The sequence below is a fragment of the Danio rerio genome, chromosome 3, assembly GCF_049306965.1.
Source record: "Danio rerio strain Tuebingen ecotype United States chromosome 3, GRCz12tu, whole genome shotgun sequence".
Lineage (NCBI taxonomy): Eukaryota > Metazoa > Chordata > Actinopteri > Cypriniformes > Danionidae > Danio > Danio rerio.
Window position 1 is genome coordinate 64,678,735 of NC_133178.1, and position 18,766 is coordinate 64,697,500.

The 18,766-nt window shown below is 37.8% G+C and overlaps 2 protein-coding genes and 1 long non-coding RNA gene across 3 annotated transcripts in view; 2 read left to right on the top strand and 1 right to left on the bottom strand.

Annotated features, from left to right (window-relative positions):
• Window positions 1-1,850, bottom strand: part of LOC141381338 (uncharacterized) — a 20,470-nt gene extending 18,620 nt beyond the window's left edge. Inside the window, exon 1 of the long non-coding RNA XR_012401335.1 lies at window positions 1,699-1,850. This is a non-coding gene — a long non-coding RNA (uncharacterized lncRNA). The remainder of the gene's footprint in view (window positions 1-1,698) is intronic.
• mcrip1 (MAPK regulated corepressor interacting protein 1) lies at window positions 1,056-13,042 on the top strand. Its single transcript, NM_001045471.2, is given in 5 exon segments — window positions 1,056-1,153; window positions 4,546-4,628; window positions 6,653-6,768; window positions 10,369-10,473; window positions 12,298-13,042. Coding segments are annotated over 4 exon segments (294 nt in total). The 5' UTR covers window positions 1,056-1,153; window positions 4,546-4,620; the 3' UTR covers window positions 12,363-13,042.
• A 3,345-nt stretch (window positions 13,043-16,387) lies between these two features.
• alyref (Aly/REF export factor) overlaps window positions 16,388-18,766 on the top strand; it is a 10,382-nt gene continuing 8,003 nt past the window's right edge. Inside the window, 1 exon segment of the mRNA NM_001105108.1 lies at window positions 16,388-16,757. Coding sequence (NP_001098578.1) covers window positions 16,497-16,757 — 261 coding nt within the window. The 5' untranslated portion in view covers window positions 16,388-16,496.

The window sequence follows — 18,766 nt, forward strand, 5'->3', positions numbered from 1 at the left end:
ATTTCATGTCACCTCACACTTTAGTTTCTCATCAAAGCTGCTAAAATAAAAATTGGTGTTTTAAATTGAGAAAGTGGGCTATATGCACAGCTAGTATTTTTCAGCCAATTATGACCTTCGGTGGAAGCTTTATGTGGCTATTATCAATTTCATGAGATGACTTTTACAGCATCAATGTTGTAATGTAAATCAAATATAATCAGTTAACTTGACCTAATACGCATCCAGTTGGTTGTTAAAACGTAAAAAGAGACAAAAAACGTTTAAACGCAGGCGTCGTCAGCCACAGGCCAGCGCAGAAATTCCATTGAAAATACTGGGGTACAATTAATTTCCATATTTTATAGACATGGCTAGCAAAATATAATTTAATGCAGTGCTTCTTGTTAGGTCTGACACCCACTTTTTTTTATTATTATATCTTAACCGCTGCGATTTTGTAAGGGATGACAATTCGCCGGAAGCCCTGAGGCTGGATGACTGGAAATAAACATCCGACTGAATACACCCCATTCACTCAACGTTATGACGCGCATGCGCTACTCGCTCAGTTGAGTATGGCTGACCCTATGGTGATTGCTAAAAGGGATACAGCTGCGATCAGAAGTTAACGAGAATTATTTATAATATTTATTAAATTGTCAATTCATTGTATTTTTTATCAACGTTTACTCCTACCACAACCAAAAACACATCACAGAAATGTAAAAACAGTAATTAAACCGAGTATTATTCATAGTAAGTTATTAATTAGATGACCATGGCAATTAAAATCTTTTTTATTAACGTCTAGCCCTACTACAACCCTCACTATAATGCAAAAGTATTAATAATTATTCTTAAGCATTGTGAATTGAATAAACTAAATTGGCCGTGGAGTATGAGCGTGAATGCAAGTGTGTGTGTGCTTCCCAGGTTGCATCCGCTGCGTAAAACATGTGCTGGATGAGTTGGCGATTCATTCCGCTGTGGCGACCCCTGGTTAATAAAGGCACTAAGCCGAAAAAAAAGAATAAATGTTAAGCAATGTGAATATCCGCAGCTGTATCCCCTCTAGACTTTACCCCGGAAGTAATTGGTTGGCATTAGCAACGTTTCGGCCGAGCCAGGCCTGAATACAGAGATAGCAGGAGAAAGAGAAACAAACAGACAGGTTTGAAAAGCTTCATACACTCATTTTGTCATAAGCTGAGTGCTAGTCTGAATGTGTCGCGATGCTTTGTTTACACTCAGATTTCTCGTAGAGTCCGCGTCAGATTCCCACTATGAACATAATGCTAACCGACTAGCTGCCAGCAAGTCATAAACAATAACAAACACTGAGTTACTCAGTTACCTTGATTCAGATAAACCCTGTGCTTGGGGACACACAGAAGCAGGAGTGTGTGTTTGTGTACACTATCGACAGCTCAGACATGTTACTGATGGGTTTAAGTCATTGATGCTGCTGATCTGATCATATCTAACTTACTGACGTTAATACACTCTTCTCACAGTATCTTATAACATTCCTATTCATTAGGGTGAAGTTGGTCCTATATTTGCACATTCAGACTTTCTCCTTAATAATATGACTTCAGAAAAGTATTCTCCGTTCATTCTACATGAGGATATCATAGTAGCAGCCTGTGACTATCAAAGTACAACATGTACACAGTCAGATAAATAGTGCTAATGTAGTTTTGAAGCCATACTTACACGCGATTTCAGATTGAGGTAATGTTGGTTTTATATATTCACACATTTCGACTTTCTCTTTAATATTATTATTTCAGAAAACTATTGTTTGCAAAGTCCAAACTGGGAAATCCTGTTATCATCGGTGTTGAGGTTAATGCGTTACAAGCAGTGGTGTAAAGAGTACTGAAAAATCATTTTTACTTGCCTAAAAGTGTAGTGCAAGCAGAGTAAAAGTATCTAAAGTAAATATTACTCAAAGTATGAGTAAAAAGTAGAGCTTTCAAAAGTACTCAAGCGTAGTGAGTATTACGCTGTGAAAAGCTGATGTGTTTGCATGTAATTTGTGTGTAAACGTAACATTCTGTAGTGCATTTAGTTATTGCCCAGCAGGCACACAACGTCATAAGACGTTAATATTAGGTAAGGTTTAGGTTGTGATGTCAGGTGACCAAAATTTAATGTCTATCCAGCATCTTTTGTTACTTTGATATCCAATATCGACGCTGATATGTTGAAATTTGGTTGATTCTGCGTTGTGCTAGAAAGTGACCAAAATCTAACGTCGAGCCAACATCTTAAACCAACGTCATATTGATGTCAAATACTGATATTTATATGTCAGGTATGGCAACCAAAATCCAACATCTGATAGACGTCATAGTGGTAACGTCCACATAAGATGTAACATTAGGTATTTGGTTGATTTTAGGTTGTACATTGATGTCGGCCTGACGTTGGGTTCTGACGTCAACCTGATTTTCATTTCCAAACAAAATGCAATGTCCCCCATCGTTGGGGTACATTGTCAATCTAACGTCATATTGACGTCCTGTGTCTGCTGGGTGTTTAAGGCCTTTTTGGTCATCATACCGTAAACATCCATCAGCATGCATCTAAACAGTCTCTGGGTCAATGTGTGTGAAGATTTTGCACATCTTCTTGGACACTTTTAATGCTTGCAAACAGTTTGCTGCAATTATAAGTCCCCCATGTCTTGAGGTTGATTATTATATGTGATTTACCTTCTATGTGTGATTTGATTGGACAGGAATCACAGGACGGATGTGTCCAATCCCCATAGACAAGCATAAAGTGGTGACTGCAGGTTGAAGGAAAGTAGTGGAGTAAAAGTACAGATACAGCACTAAACATGTACTCAAGGCAAAGTAAAAGTACTCATCTTTAAAACTACTTAGTAAATTACAATTCCTGAGAAGAACTACTCAATTACAGTAGTTAGAGTATTTGTAATTTTGTTATTTTACACCACTGACTACAAGAACATGAGTTACGTGATAATATTATATATATATATATATATATATATATATATATATATATATATATATATATATATATATATATATTTTTTTTTTTTTTTTTTATTTACTATATATAATATACACAATTATATTATTACTTTTCTAAGTAACGAGTAAAGTAACACATTACTTTTAAATATACAGTTGAAGTCAGATTTATTAGCCCCCCTTTAATTTAAATTGATATTTTTTTTAAATACTTCCCAAATGATGTTTAACAGAGCAAGGAAATTCTCACAGTATGTCTGATAATATTTTTTCTTCTGGATAAAGTCTTATTTGTTTTATTTCGGCTAGAATAAATGCGGTTCTTAATTTTTTAAACACCATTTTAAGGTCAAAATTATTAGCCCCTTCAAGCTATATTTTTTTCGACTGTCTACAGAACAAACCATCGTTATACAATAACTTGCCTAGTTACCCTAATTAACCTAGTTAAGCCTTTTACTGTCACTTTAGGCTGTATTGAAGAGTCTTGAAAAATATCTAGTCAAATATTATTTACTGTCATCATGACAAAGATAATATAAATTAGTTATTAGAAATGAGTTATTAAAACTATTATGTTTAGAAATGTGTTGGTAAACTCTTCTCTGCGTTAAACAGAAACTGTGGGAAAAATAAACAAGGGGGCTAATAATTCTGACTCTTACTGTAAGTAAAAATATTTGAGTTACATTTTAAAACACAATGCGAGTTACTTTTTAGTTCAGTTTTATATATATAAATAAATAAATTGCTGAATTAAAATTAACATAGTCACGTTGAATCACGCTGTCACCAACAGAAAGCTGGAATGGGCAGAAAAGAAGATGGCAGAGCCTTACATTTCTGTGATGGAAAAACTCTCATTATTCTGAACACATGGAAGAAAATGAAAAGAGCATGATCTGAATGGACAATGATTTGATGACAAATGATTTGACTTTTTAATAAGAAAAAAAGTACAAAAGTTGCAAATGCATCACTTTAAACAGACATTACTCTGTATATGCGGCATGTAGAGCTCTGGGGTCAGGAAGTTCTCAGATAACATTATCCTGCATACATGTTTTATGTGTTTTTTTTAAGGTAAATGATGGTTATACAGTGTGTTGTCAATTGCAGAGCTTCTCTATTTTAAATAAAAAGAGAAAAAAACTGCAAGTTCTGAAAGAGATCAAGCCTCAGAAAAAAAAAGTGACGCAAAAGTAACGTAACGCATTACTTACCATGAAAAGTAACTAAGTAACGCAGCTAATTACTTTTTTGGGGAGTAACTCAGTATTGTAATGCGTCACTTTCCCCAACACTGGTTATCATATATTGGTGTACAGTCAGTAAATAGTGCTATCGTTGTTTTGAAGTCATGCTTGCATGCGATTTCAGACAGAATATTTAATGTAGCATGCTAAATATTAAAGTTGTCACTGTTAAAAAATGAACAAATGTGTGAATATTAAACCAACTTTACCTCAGTTTTTATGTTAAAACGCACAATGATGACAGTTGATGTCTGAATTAAATCGATCTGAAGTTATTTTTTGTGTTTTTTTTCCTCTAGAAAACACTGAAGAGCCTGCAAAGTTTCCTGTTGAGCCTCATTTTGTGAGATTGTGAGGCAAGAGACTTTAACAGAATGACAAGGTAAAGGTCGCTTTTTATTATGAAGACTAAAGAGTCGTTTTATAAACTACAACAGAACAGAATCCGTTTTAAGCGGACCTATTATACAAAAATCACTTTTATAAGGGGTTTAGACACTGTTGTGTGGCAGCAGTGTGTAAATATACGCAGCTTCTAATGGTAAAAAATGTATTAATTTTATTGTTTATAATCAGACTGGATGAAAACAGTCTGCAGACACACTTTGATTGACATTCTCCCTTTGTATGATGTCATCAGAGGGGGAAAGCCCCGCCCACTAGCGACCATCTCTCCCTCATTAGCAATTTGTCGCTCTGCAATACACACACACATACATCAAAACAAGCTTTTATTTTTGGATCAGGATTCATTTTTCCACAGCATAAATTATATATATTAAGAAACTTTTACATTATATTTTAAAAAGGAAATATTCTGCTGATTTGTTGATGTTTCCACACATAAACAGTGACATAACACAACATTCCACAGAGATGAGCGTGGTTATCTGCTGTTTTGAAATGTTGAGTTACAGTTACGAACAGGGCTTGACATTAAAGAGCCATGAAACCCCCTCGTTTCAGCAGGGTGTTTTCACACCTCTACTTTGGAAAAAGTCAGAAAAGTGGGCGTGTCCAGCTCTGTTTAGGGGGGAGTGTCGAAGGAACTAAAGTGGGAGGGTGTGGGAGTGTCTATTTGGGCACGCGCAAGTTTCAGAGTCAAAATACACACACAGGAGAAAGTGATGGTGTTCATCTGTAGTCATGGACATCAGTAGTCGAATTATTTGCCAAATTATTAAATGGTGGACTTTAACTGCAGTTTGGCTCTTTGATTCAGGGAATTTATTCATGTCCCTCGCGACAAACGAGATATTTGATTCGAGGAACTGCTGTAAGCGTGTATTTTTCATGCAATGTATGATACCGCACGGCGAATGAAAGAAAAATACTCAGCATTTCCCGGAAACTTAGATGCACACGGCAGGTAGTGTCAGAAAGCCGCGTGTGTTATTCCGGTGACAAAATGCGCTGAAAATCCTACACGAGGTTAAAGTTTGGTTGTGGTGCCAACATGTTTACACTCGGTGCAATAGTTAACTTAGTTCGATACGAACAAACTGAATAAACAAAGAGCACTGCTCGCTCACTTACCAAATCTGTAGAGACAGGACAATCACCAGCAACTAGAGCCGCGACTTTATTAAGAGGAGACTACAAGCGAATCCGGATCTCAGCGTTTGCAGATGAGAACAGCTCTCAGGTAAACAATAATCCTCCTTAGACACGTAAGTTATTGTTGTCGAGCGTCGCGTACACTGTTAATCCACACGTGACGCCAGCTGAGCTCTCACAGAGAGAAAATGAAAACAAAACTTCACTGCAGCAAACTATAAAAGCAACACTTCACGCTTGTTTTGCCAACACAACGTGGCGTCTCTGTCGTGAAAACACTGTGACAGTAATGAATATTGATGAAGTTGCACAATAGAGCGCGCTGATTGGTTTGAACCAAGCCTTACTCATGCATTAATGTATCACACTGTAAGACGTAATAAGACACACTCTGGCACAGACGTCCAGTCTGCACACTGGAATACACGCTATTATCTCATGACCGTGACGCAGCTTCAAAAATTCGTTCCAAACCGGAAGTACGAATTTGCTTGAAATAACGCAAAAACAACCAATTTACACTTTTTAGTGAAATATAGGTGTCCTAATAGTGTTTTTAGCAGTGTGGGACACATATACCACTGTCAACAGCTCAAACACATGTGTTTTGGTGTTTCGTGACCCTTTAACACCCGCCAAATGCGGGTAGATTTCAGTGGGGTTGGGATGCAGTTTAACAGATGATTCATCTAACTATAACCTATTAAATATACATAGCTTATTCAAGAGTCTGCACAATATGCATTACTTTATTAATTTTGAAGGCTTGCACTTCAAAATTAGGGTTAAGGTTTCTGAGTTTTTTAGGTAATGAAGTGAGTTATTCAGTGATATGTATCTCTCTTCCAGCTCCTCTACACCTAGAATGCACACGTACAAGAGGACGTCCAGCCCTCGGTCACCGACGAACACAGGAGAGCTTTTCACACCAGCGCATGAGGAAAATGTGCGCTTCATCCATGACAGTAAGTCTGACACACAAGACATTTCCTTATAACTGCGCACAGATTCAAGACAACGTGTGCATCCCTAGACAATTTAAAGCAGAAAATAATCCTTGTCATTTCTGACTGTTGATTGTGCTGTGTCGTGTCATAGTAAATACATTTGATTTATTTTTAAAGCTGTTTACAATGTAGACTGTGTCAAAGAAGCTCAACACAGATAGGATAGTAAGTTGAAGCTGATTTAGTCCAGTTTTTAATAGCCCCTTTCACACATACAGACCTTTCCGGAAAATTGCCGGCAATTTTCCGGAAAGGTTGTATGTGTGAACAGGTCCTTTTTGAAAATCCCGGTAAATTCGTTCTGGCTATTTTTCGGAAAGAGAAGTTGTAACATTACCGGCAATTTGCTGGAATGCTGCGCTGTGTGAATGCAGAAGGAAGATTGCCGGAATAAGCGCGTGCACGTCTAGAACGTGCTGACGTGAGACGTCTGCTTTAGCCAATCACAACAGTCAGAAGCATTTACGTCCGCGCGGTTTGTGAGGATAAAAGCCTTTGAATATTTTTCCAGACACATTTAGCTGCTAGAAGTTAGTCAGGTCACGTTTATATGTTCTTCTTAATGCTAACTGTGTAAATAATCATCGATGAGATGCTTATGATAAGCCGTTGTTTGTTTACCTTCAAGCTTTGCGTGCGTCTATGAGCGCCTGCACACGCACATATTATGAACATCTCGACATGCGAAAGTGATCCTGCGAAAGTTGTTCACAATATTGATCATCCACAGAGTTTGTAATTTAGTCAAATGTTTACAAATACAAGCGCAGCCGTTTAAAGCTCATTTGTGGTGAATGATGTCAGAATTTACCGGTATTTTGGAATGGATGTGTGAATGCTCTTTTCCGGAAAATTTCCATAACGTCCTCGCCTGTGTGAACAGCGCTTTTTTTTTTTACAATATACCGGTAAAGTCGTTCCGGAAATTTTCCAGATATTTACCTGTATCACTGTGTGAAAGGGGCTATAGTCAAAGTTCAGTTCAGTGCAATACAAATTTCACTGCTAAAAGCCAAAACATTAAAGAGCAAATCCACCGATGCCAAACTCCACAAATCCCAAACCAAGCAAACCAGTGGCGACAGTCGCGAAATAAACTTCACCAATTGACGAAAGTGAATGGGAAAAAAAATCTTTAGAAAAACCAGGCTCAGCTGGTCACAGCTTTCAGGAATCGGTCTCATGCTCTCCACCACAGCATCCGCTCAGGATACGGGTTGGGTCCAAGATTATGTAGACCTCGGGATAAGGAGAAACAGACTAGCATAAGAGTAGATCCCATTCACATTATAATATCTTTTTGAGGAGTGTTCCCATCTCTGCTTGCCCTAAACCTTTCGAGCAATGGTCTCAAACTCAACTCCTGAAGGGCCGCTGCTCTGCATAGTTTAGCTCCAATCATGTCCAATTCACACCTGCCTAATAGTCTATAGCAGTCTTGAACACCTTGATTATTTGGATCAGCTGCAGCCCTCCAAGAATCAACCTGAGACCTATGTTTTTGAGAATGTGTGTTTCAAAACATCACACACTCTTTGATGTGCAATTATAATTACACAGGGCAAGCACTTTGTTTGTATCATACGATATATGACCAGTTTTTCAGTGGCATTGAAAATTGGATTTAATGATCCCGTTATAGGGCGAGGCAGTGGCGCAGTAGGTAGTGCTGTCGCCTCACAGCAAGAAGGTCGCTGGGTCGCTGGTTCAAACCTCGGCTCAGTTGGTGTTTCTGTGTGGAGTTTGCATGTTCTGTGTGGAGTTTGCATGTCATTCGCATGGGTTTCCTCCGGGTGCTCCGGTTTCCCCTACAATCCAAAGACATGCGGTACAGGTGAATTGGGTAGGCTAAATTGTCCGTAGTGTGTGAATGTGTGTGTGGATGTTTCCCAGAGATGGGTTGCGGCTGGAAGGGCATCCGCTACGTAAAAACTTGCTGGATAAGTTGGCGGTTCATTCCGCTGTGACAACCCCTGATTAATAAAGGGACTAAGCCGACAACAGGGTTCTTACGGGTGCTGGAGATCCTGGAAAATGCTTGATTTTTAATATAGTGTTTTCAAGGTTAGAAAAGTGCTTGGATTTTGAACAAAGTGTTTGAACTTGCTTGAATTTGAACTTAAAGGGCTCGAAATTGTGACCGTTTTGGTTGCATATGCGCACAATTTTATCAATGTGACTTCGAAATATATTTGGAAGCATGTGTGCTAGTGCATAAATTGTTGTCGTGCGACCAGTTTTCATTGCAAAATGTTCACCGCATGCGCGTATTTATGGAGCTAATAATAAGCCAAAACAATCTGAGTCTGAATGTCCGATTAAAAAAGTTTTGAATTTGTATTTCTTAACTTGATTATTGAACATCTGAAAACTTAATATTTGAAGTCAGATTTTTATAGACATTTTTAAACTTAATTTTTTTTGGTTCTGAATTCAAAGACTGCAGATATTGGGTTTGTAAAAAATAAAGTTTTACGTTTTTAGGAATTCAAATTAACAATTCAAATTCGGATAGTTTTGGCACTATTAGCTTCAAACGTATTTAGGAGACATTCATCCAGAATGCATCTTTGCACCTGAAACGCCAAACCAATGACCGTTAAAAAAAAATAGTGACTGGTCCTGAAAGTTTGGTACTACACCCAAACAAAATCTGACTGTAAGCTCATTTCTTAAGATATCAACTTTTGGTAGAAAGAGGCCAAACTTAAAAACATACTTCACCCAATAACTGAACATTTTTTAATTTATTTTTTAATCACTTTTGGGTAAACTATCCCAATAAATCTAGCTCTGAAGTACTCAACAATTTAAGTTGAAATGTCATATCGTGTGGTTTTTAAAGTAGCACAATGTATTTTAATGTGAAAAAGTACATACAACATGTATAAGTGCAAAAAACCGTGGTTATTAGGTGCTGGAAAAGCATACAAATGCACCTTGAAAGTGCTTGAAAAGTGCTAGAATTTGAAGTTGGAAAAGGTGTAAGAACCCTGCGACAAGAAAATGAATGAATGAATGAATAAATGAATGAATGAATGAATGAATGAATGAATGAATGAATGAATGATCTCGTTATAGATGTACAGGTAGTAGTCTATTTCTAATACATTGCTTACATAGGCTGGTTGTTTTTGACTGTTTTCAAGAGGGTTCGGGTTAGGGCTGTAGTGTAAAATCACTGTTTAAACATTAATGAAATTAGTCTTAAGTATAATTGCTTTATGTGATTGTAATTCAGTCATTATTTACTCACCCTCAACTCGATTCAAACCTGTTTGAGTTACTTTCTTCTAAACACAAAAGAAGATATACTAACGAAAGCTGAAAATGTGTAACCATCGACTTCCATGGTATTTGTTTTTCCTACTATGGAAGTCAGTGGTTTCAGCTTTCTTCAAAATATCTTTTTGATGTTCAACAGAGTCTCATAAATGTTTGGAACCACTCAAGGGTGAGTGAATAGTGAGTAAATTGTCATTTTTGTGTGTACTATCCCTTGAGGTCTCTGCATTTCAACCTAAATGTTGTTGCAATGGTTTCTTTTTTGCTTTTCAGCTTGGCTTTGTGTTTTGAGAGACATTAAATGCCCACAAAATCATGAACGCAATGATCGTGGACCACAGGAATATGTGGAGAAAAACCCAAATCCCAACCTACATTGTAAGTTCATTTTCATGTTAGCATTTTTTTCGAGGCGGGAGTGCACTATACACTGTAAAAGATATCTGTAAATGAGCAGTTTTACATACTTTGTGATTCATGTTTTTATTTTCCCCTGTTCATTTTTGGCGTTTGAATTGCATTATGGGAGCTCGATCTTTCTTTAAATAAGTTTTAACCTTGAAAGGTTTCTGTAATTGTACGAATTTATACAAATTAGCCTATAAATCAAAAAGTGAAGAATTGCCGTGAGATATTGTTGAATTGCCCAGCCTGATCTCATGAGAAAAATACAACTATTTTACGTTTTGACAGTTTAATGGATTATTCCTACGAATTTATATAAATTCATTCGTACGAAAACGTAAGATTTTTTTGGAGGACAAATTCATACGAATTAGCCGCTAAATCAAAACGTTTCAAATTGCCTTGAGATAGCGTTGGAATGCCCAGCCTGATCTCACAAAAAATTGTAAATATTTTATGTTTTGTTAGTTTAGTGGCTAATTCATACAAATTCCTAGGAGTGGAGTCGTATGAAGATGTATGATTTTTAAAAGGAGGCGTGGTGCTAAACCCCGCCCCTAAACCTAACCGTCATTGGGGGATAACAAATCTTAATAAATATTAAATATTAAACTGTACGAATGAAATTGTATTCGGACAAATACAAAAAGTCTTACAAAAAGTCATGAATAGTCGTGAGATAGCATATGAATGCCCTGCCTTATCTCACAAGGAAACGTAACTATTTTAAATTTTGACAGTTTAGTGGCATATCATACGAATTCATATGAGTGCAGTTGTACAAAAATGTACTATTTTTAAAAGGAGGGGTGGCGCTAAAACCCTGCCCCTAAACCCAACTATCATTGGGGGATAAGCAAATCATACTAAATTGTAAAAATGAGGTCGTACAAATTAATTTCCATTCGCTGCTAAACAACAAAAGTTATGAATTAGCGTGAGATATTGTTGAAATGCCCAGTCCAATCTCATGAGGAAGCGTAATGTAACTATTTTACATTTTGAACGTTTGATTTTTTTTTTTTTTAAAGGAGGCATGGCACCAAACCCCACCGCTAAACCAAACGCAAATCATACTGAATTGTACGAATGAGAGTGTACAAAGTCATACGAATAAGACGCTTAATCAAAAATTGCCATTAAATAGCGTTGGAATGCCCAGCCTGACCCAACGAGGAAGCGTAACTTTTTTTTTTGCCAGTTTAGTGACTAAGTTATACGAATTCACACGAGTGCAATCGTACAAATATGTATGATTTGTAAAGGAGGCGTGGCACCCGATCCCACCCCTAAACCCAACCTTCATTGGGGGATGAGCAAATCATACTAAATCGTACAAATTTATACAAATTAGGTGCTAAATCAAAAAGTTACAAACTGATGTGAGATATCGTTGAAATGCCCGACCTGATCTCATGAGGAAAGTAACTATTTTACGTTTTGTTTAATGGATAATTCCTATGAATCTAGTGATTCAATCAGACGAAAATGTACGATTTTTTTTTTAAGAGGAGGCGTGGCTCCAAACCCCGTCTCTAAACCAAACCGCCATTGGTGTATAAGCAAATGGTCCTAAATTGTACGAATGTGATCGTATGAATTCATACGAATTTGCCGCTAAATAAATAAGTTACGAATTGCCGTGAGATAGCATTGGCTGTAATCTGACCCTTAGAGACTGGTGGAAAGATGAGTAGGAAAAATGTTTTTGGAGCCGCTCCAATAATACATTTAATATGCAAATTACCTTCACGTCATGTTTTGGTCGGCTTAATATCTGTCCGTTTGTTCTTTCAGCTTTTATACCAGTGGACCTGAGTGACCTTAAGAAGAGGAACACACAAGACTCCAAGAAGTCTTAGACTGTTCGCTCCCTTTCTGATCCACAAGTGTTTATTTTGTTTATTTTTTGTCCTCCATTTTACATTCGGGACCTTTTTACTCTATCAGTCTTCTATCGACCAACAAAAATCCACACAAGCCGGGGATATTTGCCCACCTTCAGTCCAGAAAGTTCATTCTTCTCTGCTCATGGACCTGCGTCTGGACTTACAGGCTGCCGCCTATTTATGCTTTACGTTTTCCAGAGCCGTTTGAGCCATTTTTCATATTCATCCAGGCTCTGACTTTTTTTTTTTTTTTTTTTGCGCTTCGGGTTTATAATAATTATGTGCATTTTTTCAGTGTCGAGATGACAAACGAGAAAAGCAAAGAACAGTTGAGGTGCTTAAACTGCTGTTGGACAGACTCTACACAGACTTTCTCAAAAAAACGGGATGCAGTTCTGGATTTTTCCAAAACACGCTCGTCATCCGCCGCGGGGTTCAAGTTAGTTTTATAGATGCGTAGATGAGTTAGCGAGGTTTTGTCTGATAGCACAGGTAAGTTCGACTCAGCAAACTTTTTTTAGTAGATGTACCTCCATTTTTAACTATGAATTGATACACCTTCGATATCTTTAAGTAGACTTTTCCACGTTTATTTTTTTTTTTCGTTCCCAGCCCTTAAGAATAAAATTTAAATAAAGATTACTTTTATGTTATCTAAGCCTCTCTGTTTTGTTTTTCTAATGCTTTAAACATCATAAAATTGAACAGTTATGCATTTAAAGGGATAGTTCACACAAAATTACAAATTTTGTTGTCATTTAATGCTGATTTATACTTCTGCGTCAAACGTTGACGCATAGCCCTTCGCCGTGGCCGTCAGCGTGACTGACGTGCCCCTCTCAAAAAATGTAACTACACGTCACAACGACGCGTATCACAAGCTCTGTGATTGGTCGGCTTGGTAGCGCTGACGAGTCTGGGCGGGACCGAGAGCTGCACGAATGGCGCGAGCCCAATGGAGCGATTGTTTACAAGTGTGGAGCCCCGTGAAGGAGCTCCGGATGGAAAGTTTTGTTTTGTCTTTACCTCATAGTTAAAGTTGTTGCACGTCCGCCGGTTCCTGCCTCAAAATGAGCGAGTTTGAGCCACTTGTACATCCCGGAAGTGTTCAGGAAAAGCAAAACATCAGCGAAGAAAGTCGACACAGAGGAACATTAACACCTCACTGCCAACTAGCGTTTCGGAAGTGTTAATGCAGACCAACAGAGACAGCGCGCAGAAGTATAACTGCACAGCTACGCGCGTTGCATGCGCCGTGGGTTACGCCAGTCACTTGACGCAGAAGTATAAACCAGGCTTTACTCATTTGAAAGATATATTGAGGAATGCTTGAAAAAGCAGCCATTGACTTTCATTGTATTTCTTGTTCTTATTATGGAAGTCAACATTTTCACCATTCTTCAAAGTATCTTCTTTTGTGTTCAACAGAAAAAAAATACACCTGTAATGGTTGGGAACGCTTGAAAATGAGTAAATAGTGAATAAATGTTCATTTTTGGGTGGCTATCTCTTTAAGCAGTTTAGTAGATGGATGCATTTAGTACAATTTATGTCTTGGCAAACAATGAATGGCAAGCATCAAAATCATGGTTCAGTCATTTGATATGAATGAAAGATATATGAAATAATAATGTTTAAACTAAAGCTTTCGCATTTGCCATCCGCATTTAAACTCGACATGATCTACATTTTGGAAACCCTCAATATGGTCCGTTTTTATTGGTTAATGCTGTGAAAGATGCACTTTAGGTAAGCTCATGACATAATGATCCCATTCTCACTACTCTGTAGATCAGTGGTTCTCAAACTTTTTTCATCAAGGACCACCTCAGAAAACAGTTGTCTCTCCAAGTACCACCATACAGAGCAGTATTGAAGTACAGTAGCATAGTTGGCCCAGTAAAGCAGCTACAGGTTTGCACAGTTCAAAAATGTGGCAGATTAATTCCTACTATTAAGAATATTTATTATTGTCAGTCACAATGTTCACAATAGTCTGAACATTAACACTGTACTGGGCTTATTTGTAAAAAAGAAAAAAAAAACTAAAAAACTTCAGCATTTAAATCAAAATGTTCGTTTAAAAGTTAAAAATAGTAGGTTACTGTTCTTAATTTGTTTTTGTTTTAAATCCTGTACTTAAAGGTAAAGAACACCTGGAAATGTTGTCTGGATCTCAGAAATATAGGCTATATGTCATCATATATTTAAATAAAAAACCCTTTTGGATATATTTTGAAATATATGTAGCATGTACATATGACATATTTGATTCCTCCACGTACCACTAGAAGGAAGCCCGTAGATAATACCACTCCACAAGACGTAAATCTTTCTCAGAAGCTCTTATTAAACATTATACTTATGCTACATGTCTTTTCATAAATTTGTACATGGTGGGTACCTATTTAAAATATGCAGACAATATGCAGGTTTAGGTCAGGGCTGTGGGCAGCCATTTTAATGTTTTCAGCTTCGATGAACTGCTTTCATTAAATGTAATTAAAATATTCTTGTTTATGTTCTTTTGTTTGTTTGTTTTGCCAAAGGATATCACTAGTCCCTCACACTGCGATCTTGATAATCTTTTCTTCAGTCTCTTCCACAGTTTTATTCAGGTTTAGGTCAGGGCTGTGTGCAGCCATTTTAATGTTTTCAGCTGCAATGAACTGCCTCCATTAAATGTAATTTAGATATTCTTGTTTTTGTTTCTTTGTTTGTTTGTTTGTTTTGCCACAGGATATCACTAGTCCCTCACACTGTGATCTTGGTGATGTTTTCTTAATTCTCGACCACAGAGTTTCATTCAGGTTTAGGTCAGGGCTGTGGGCTGCTATTTTAATGATTTCATCTTGGATGAACTGCTTCGATTTATGTTATTTTAATATTCTTGTGTTCATTATTTGGTTTGTTTGCCACAGGACATTAATAGTCCCTCACACTGTGATCTTAATAATCTTTTCTTCAGTCCCTTCCATAGAGTTTCATTCAGGTTTAGGTAAGGACTGAGAGCTACCATTACAATGTTTTCAGCATCGATTAACTGCTTTGATTAAATGTTATTGAAATATTCTTGTTTTTGTTTGTTTGTTTGTTTGTTTTGCAACAATACATCAGCAGTCCCTCATACTGATTGGTTATTAACATTCATGAGTTTCTTCTGTTGAACATAATGATAGTTTAAAGAAAGCTGAAAACCTGTAACCATCGACATCCATAGTAGATTTCCAGCTTTCCTCAAAATATCTTTTGTGTTCAAACAAAAACTCAAAGAAAACGTTGAATCAAGTGGAGAAGACTCAATGATTCATTCATTCATTTTTTTGTCAGCTTAGTCCCTTTATTAATCCAGGGTCGCCGCAGCAGAATGAACCGCCAACTTATCCAGCACGCAGCGGATGCCCTTCCAGCCGCGACCCATCTCTGGGAAAGGACTCAATGATGACAATTTTAATTTTGAGTGAACTATCCCTTTAACAAGGGCTGTTCCCATTCATCGAATCTTTAGTTTTAGCTTACCGCTAGCTAGCATGTTTGAATTTTGAATAAAGAAGGTTAATAGGAGATAATGTCCATGTAAACATGAGACAACCTAAATATACCATTTTAGAAAGAACATATGCAAAAATTTACTTCACTGCCCAATATCTCTAATTTGAAGGCTGGTTTAAAAAAGTTTTTTGAAACTCTTAAAGGACTTTTAAATCGAAAAGCAACCAAAACTGCACTCCATACATACATATACTTCAAAAACTAAACCCTCTCTCGTTTTCATTTCTTTGTAGTTGAATTTTATTTACATATCTTATTTCTCTTCCATAATGTGAATAACTTGATTGTAATATTTGATATGCTTTCGATTGTAAAATCTTCAGCATATATAATTAAAAAAAAATTATAACTTCGCTCATTTCGGTCATTTCAACCGGAAGTTGTCGACTCTCCAAACCTACGTCATCAGCTTGCCGCTATAAACTTGGCTCCGGCGGCACTGCGTTGTTTCCTCTCGTGCGAGTGAGCGGTAGTGCAGGGACAGTGTAGTACTTCATCCGTGCTGATTTAGTGTTTTAGCTAACTGCAGTGTTTAGCGTTAACAAAGGCCAGACAATGGCAGACAAGATGGATATGTCCTTAGACGACATCATCAAGCAAAACAGACAGCGCGGGGGTGGAGGCGGCCGCGGAGGGAGAGGAGGCCGCGGGGGGCGCGGAGCCACAACCGGCGGCGGCCGCGGAGGAGGTGGCGGCGCCAGCGGACGGCTCGGAAATACAGGCGGAGGATTTGGAGGCCGCGGCGGGGGTTCGGGCCCCATGAGGAACCGCCAGAACCTGAGCCGCGGAAGAAGCAGACCGACACCGTACAGCAGGGTAGGAGAAAGCGGAGAAAATCATGGGCGCATCCACATGCCTGGGTGAAGTCCCGTTTTTTGTCTTTCTAGGCTGCCAGCAAACATGGCGGCTAGCTCGCTGTTCATGCCCCTGGAGCTCTCCTCCGGGAGTGTAGATCGGGCAAGCTCGGTAGATATATATTGTGCTTAATCTGTTCTCTCCCTAAGCCCATTGTCTCGCCATGATCTCCAAACATCCCCGGGCGGCTTTGTGGATCTCCGGTCCCGCGACGCCATTTTGGAGATGCTCCCATTCAGCGTAACCTTACGCTTTCTTTGTTTTCGACACCATCCAACGCTCTCGTCTCTTCACGTGGTCTACTTTGGCTGTTGAGAAGATCCTCTCAACCTGTATGTGTTTTTGTGCTTTTCAACCACTTTTGGTCCTCGCTGGAGTCTGGCTTTTGTTTGGGAGGGGTTTTCATGGTCGAATATCCTTGAAAGCAGAAAGATAGTTGCGTAATGTCGGAGCCAAAGAGGATTAACAGACTTTTTCCCACATCTTTGTCCTCCACTGAAGGTGAAATGCGATGAAAGTGAAGATTCTCCTCTTCTAATAATTAATCTGAGCTTAGTGAGGGCTTTATTTATATAAGCGCGTCAAAATGGCGTGGCTTCAAAATGGACGCTCCAAAGAGGCTTCAGATGCCGACCAGCCATGGACATTTTTTGATCGCCTTGCGTTATTTTTGGACTTTAATGAGCTCCTCTTCGACGGGGAACCCGAGGAACGTCAAGATTCAGCCATGGAGGCCTGCTGGAGTCGTGTGGAGTGAACGGCAAGAGACTCTTGGGTTGATAGTGGCCTGTTCACTGGCTGCGAGGAGGGAGGGAGAGCACTGGGGGATTCTGCTGTTAGCAGCAATAGCACACAACGCATTCACTCCCTAAAACATGCTGTTTTAAATGTTTAGGCCTTTAAATTAACCCTCTGGTTTTACAACTTTTTTTCCAAAGTCAATTTTAGGGTTGCACGGTTTACCGGTACTGTGGAAGTATCACGATACTATCGCTCCAAAATAATGGCGGTGCCATTGTAGTTTGTAAACGCTAGTATCGTCATTAACGGTCTATCTACAATACATGTTGCATGTGGAAAACTCACTAAAATGCTCACCATTTTAAGTCCGTAGAGCCCATTAAGGTTACACGTTTTCAGACGTTTTAAACGCACACCTAAATCAGTTCATTTCTGTTCTTGAAAATAAACCACATGAAATTTTGAATTACTTTATCTGATAAAAGTGGGGAAAAAATAGATGAAAACCCCAGAATAGCAACAAGAAACATTGAAAAACTTTTGACCACCTCGTATAGCCTAATTTTGTTGGAAAAATGCTTTTTATACATATATATATATATATATATATATATATATATATATATATATATATATATATTTATTTATATTTGTATTTGTTTGGTATAATCTTTGTATTTTTGTTGGTCAGTTTTCTACAAAAATTATGAACAAATTTTAGGTGAAGCGCAAATAATACTTTTCAACAATAAGGGAATTCTGAATTAAATTTAAGTAGGCCTATTATAACATGTAAAATTTAGTGTTTCCAACTATTTTCTTTGTAATTTGAGTTATGAATTACAGTATCGTAATACTACTTGGTATCGTGATACTTCAGCTGGTATAGTACCGTAAGATGAACTAATGGTATTGCGACAACACCGGTCACTTTATTTAAAACAACGAATTATGCTATGCTTAAGCTTCAGTGATGCCATTTTGTATTTTGTGGGGTTTATTGTGCACCATGTTCACCTCAAACGTAACCATATAACAGCAACTTGGTAAATAATTAATTGGCAAAAACCAACGTACAGCTAACACTAAGTAGAGCTGCGTGTTTACGTTGTTTTTTCTTTTGTCTTTTAGACCAGTTAACATTCCAGTTTTGCTTTTAAAATTTATGTATGTAATTTTATTTTTTTTTTTACAATTTTGATGTTTATTTGGACTTTTCCGCTTAATTA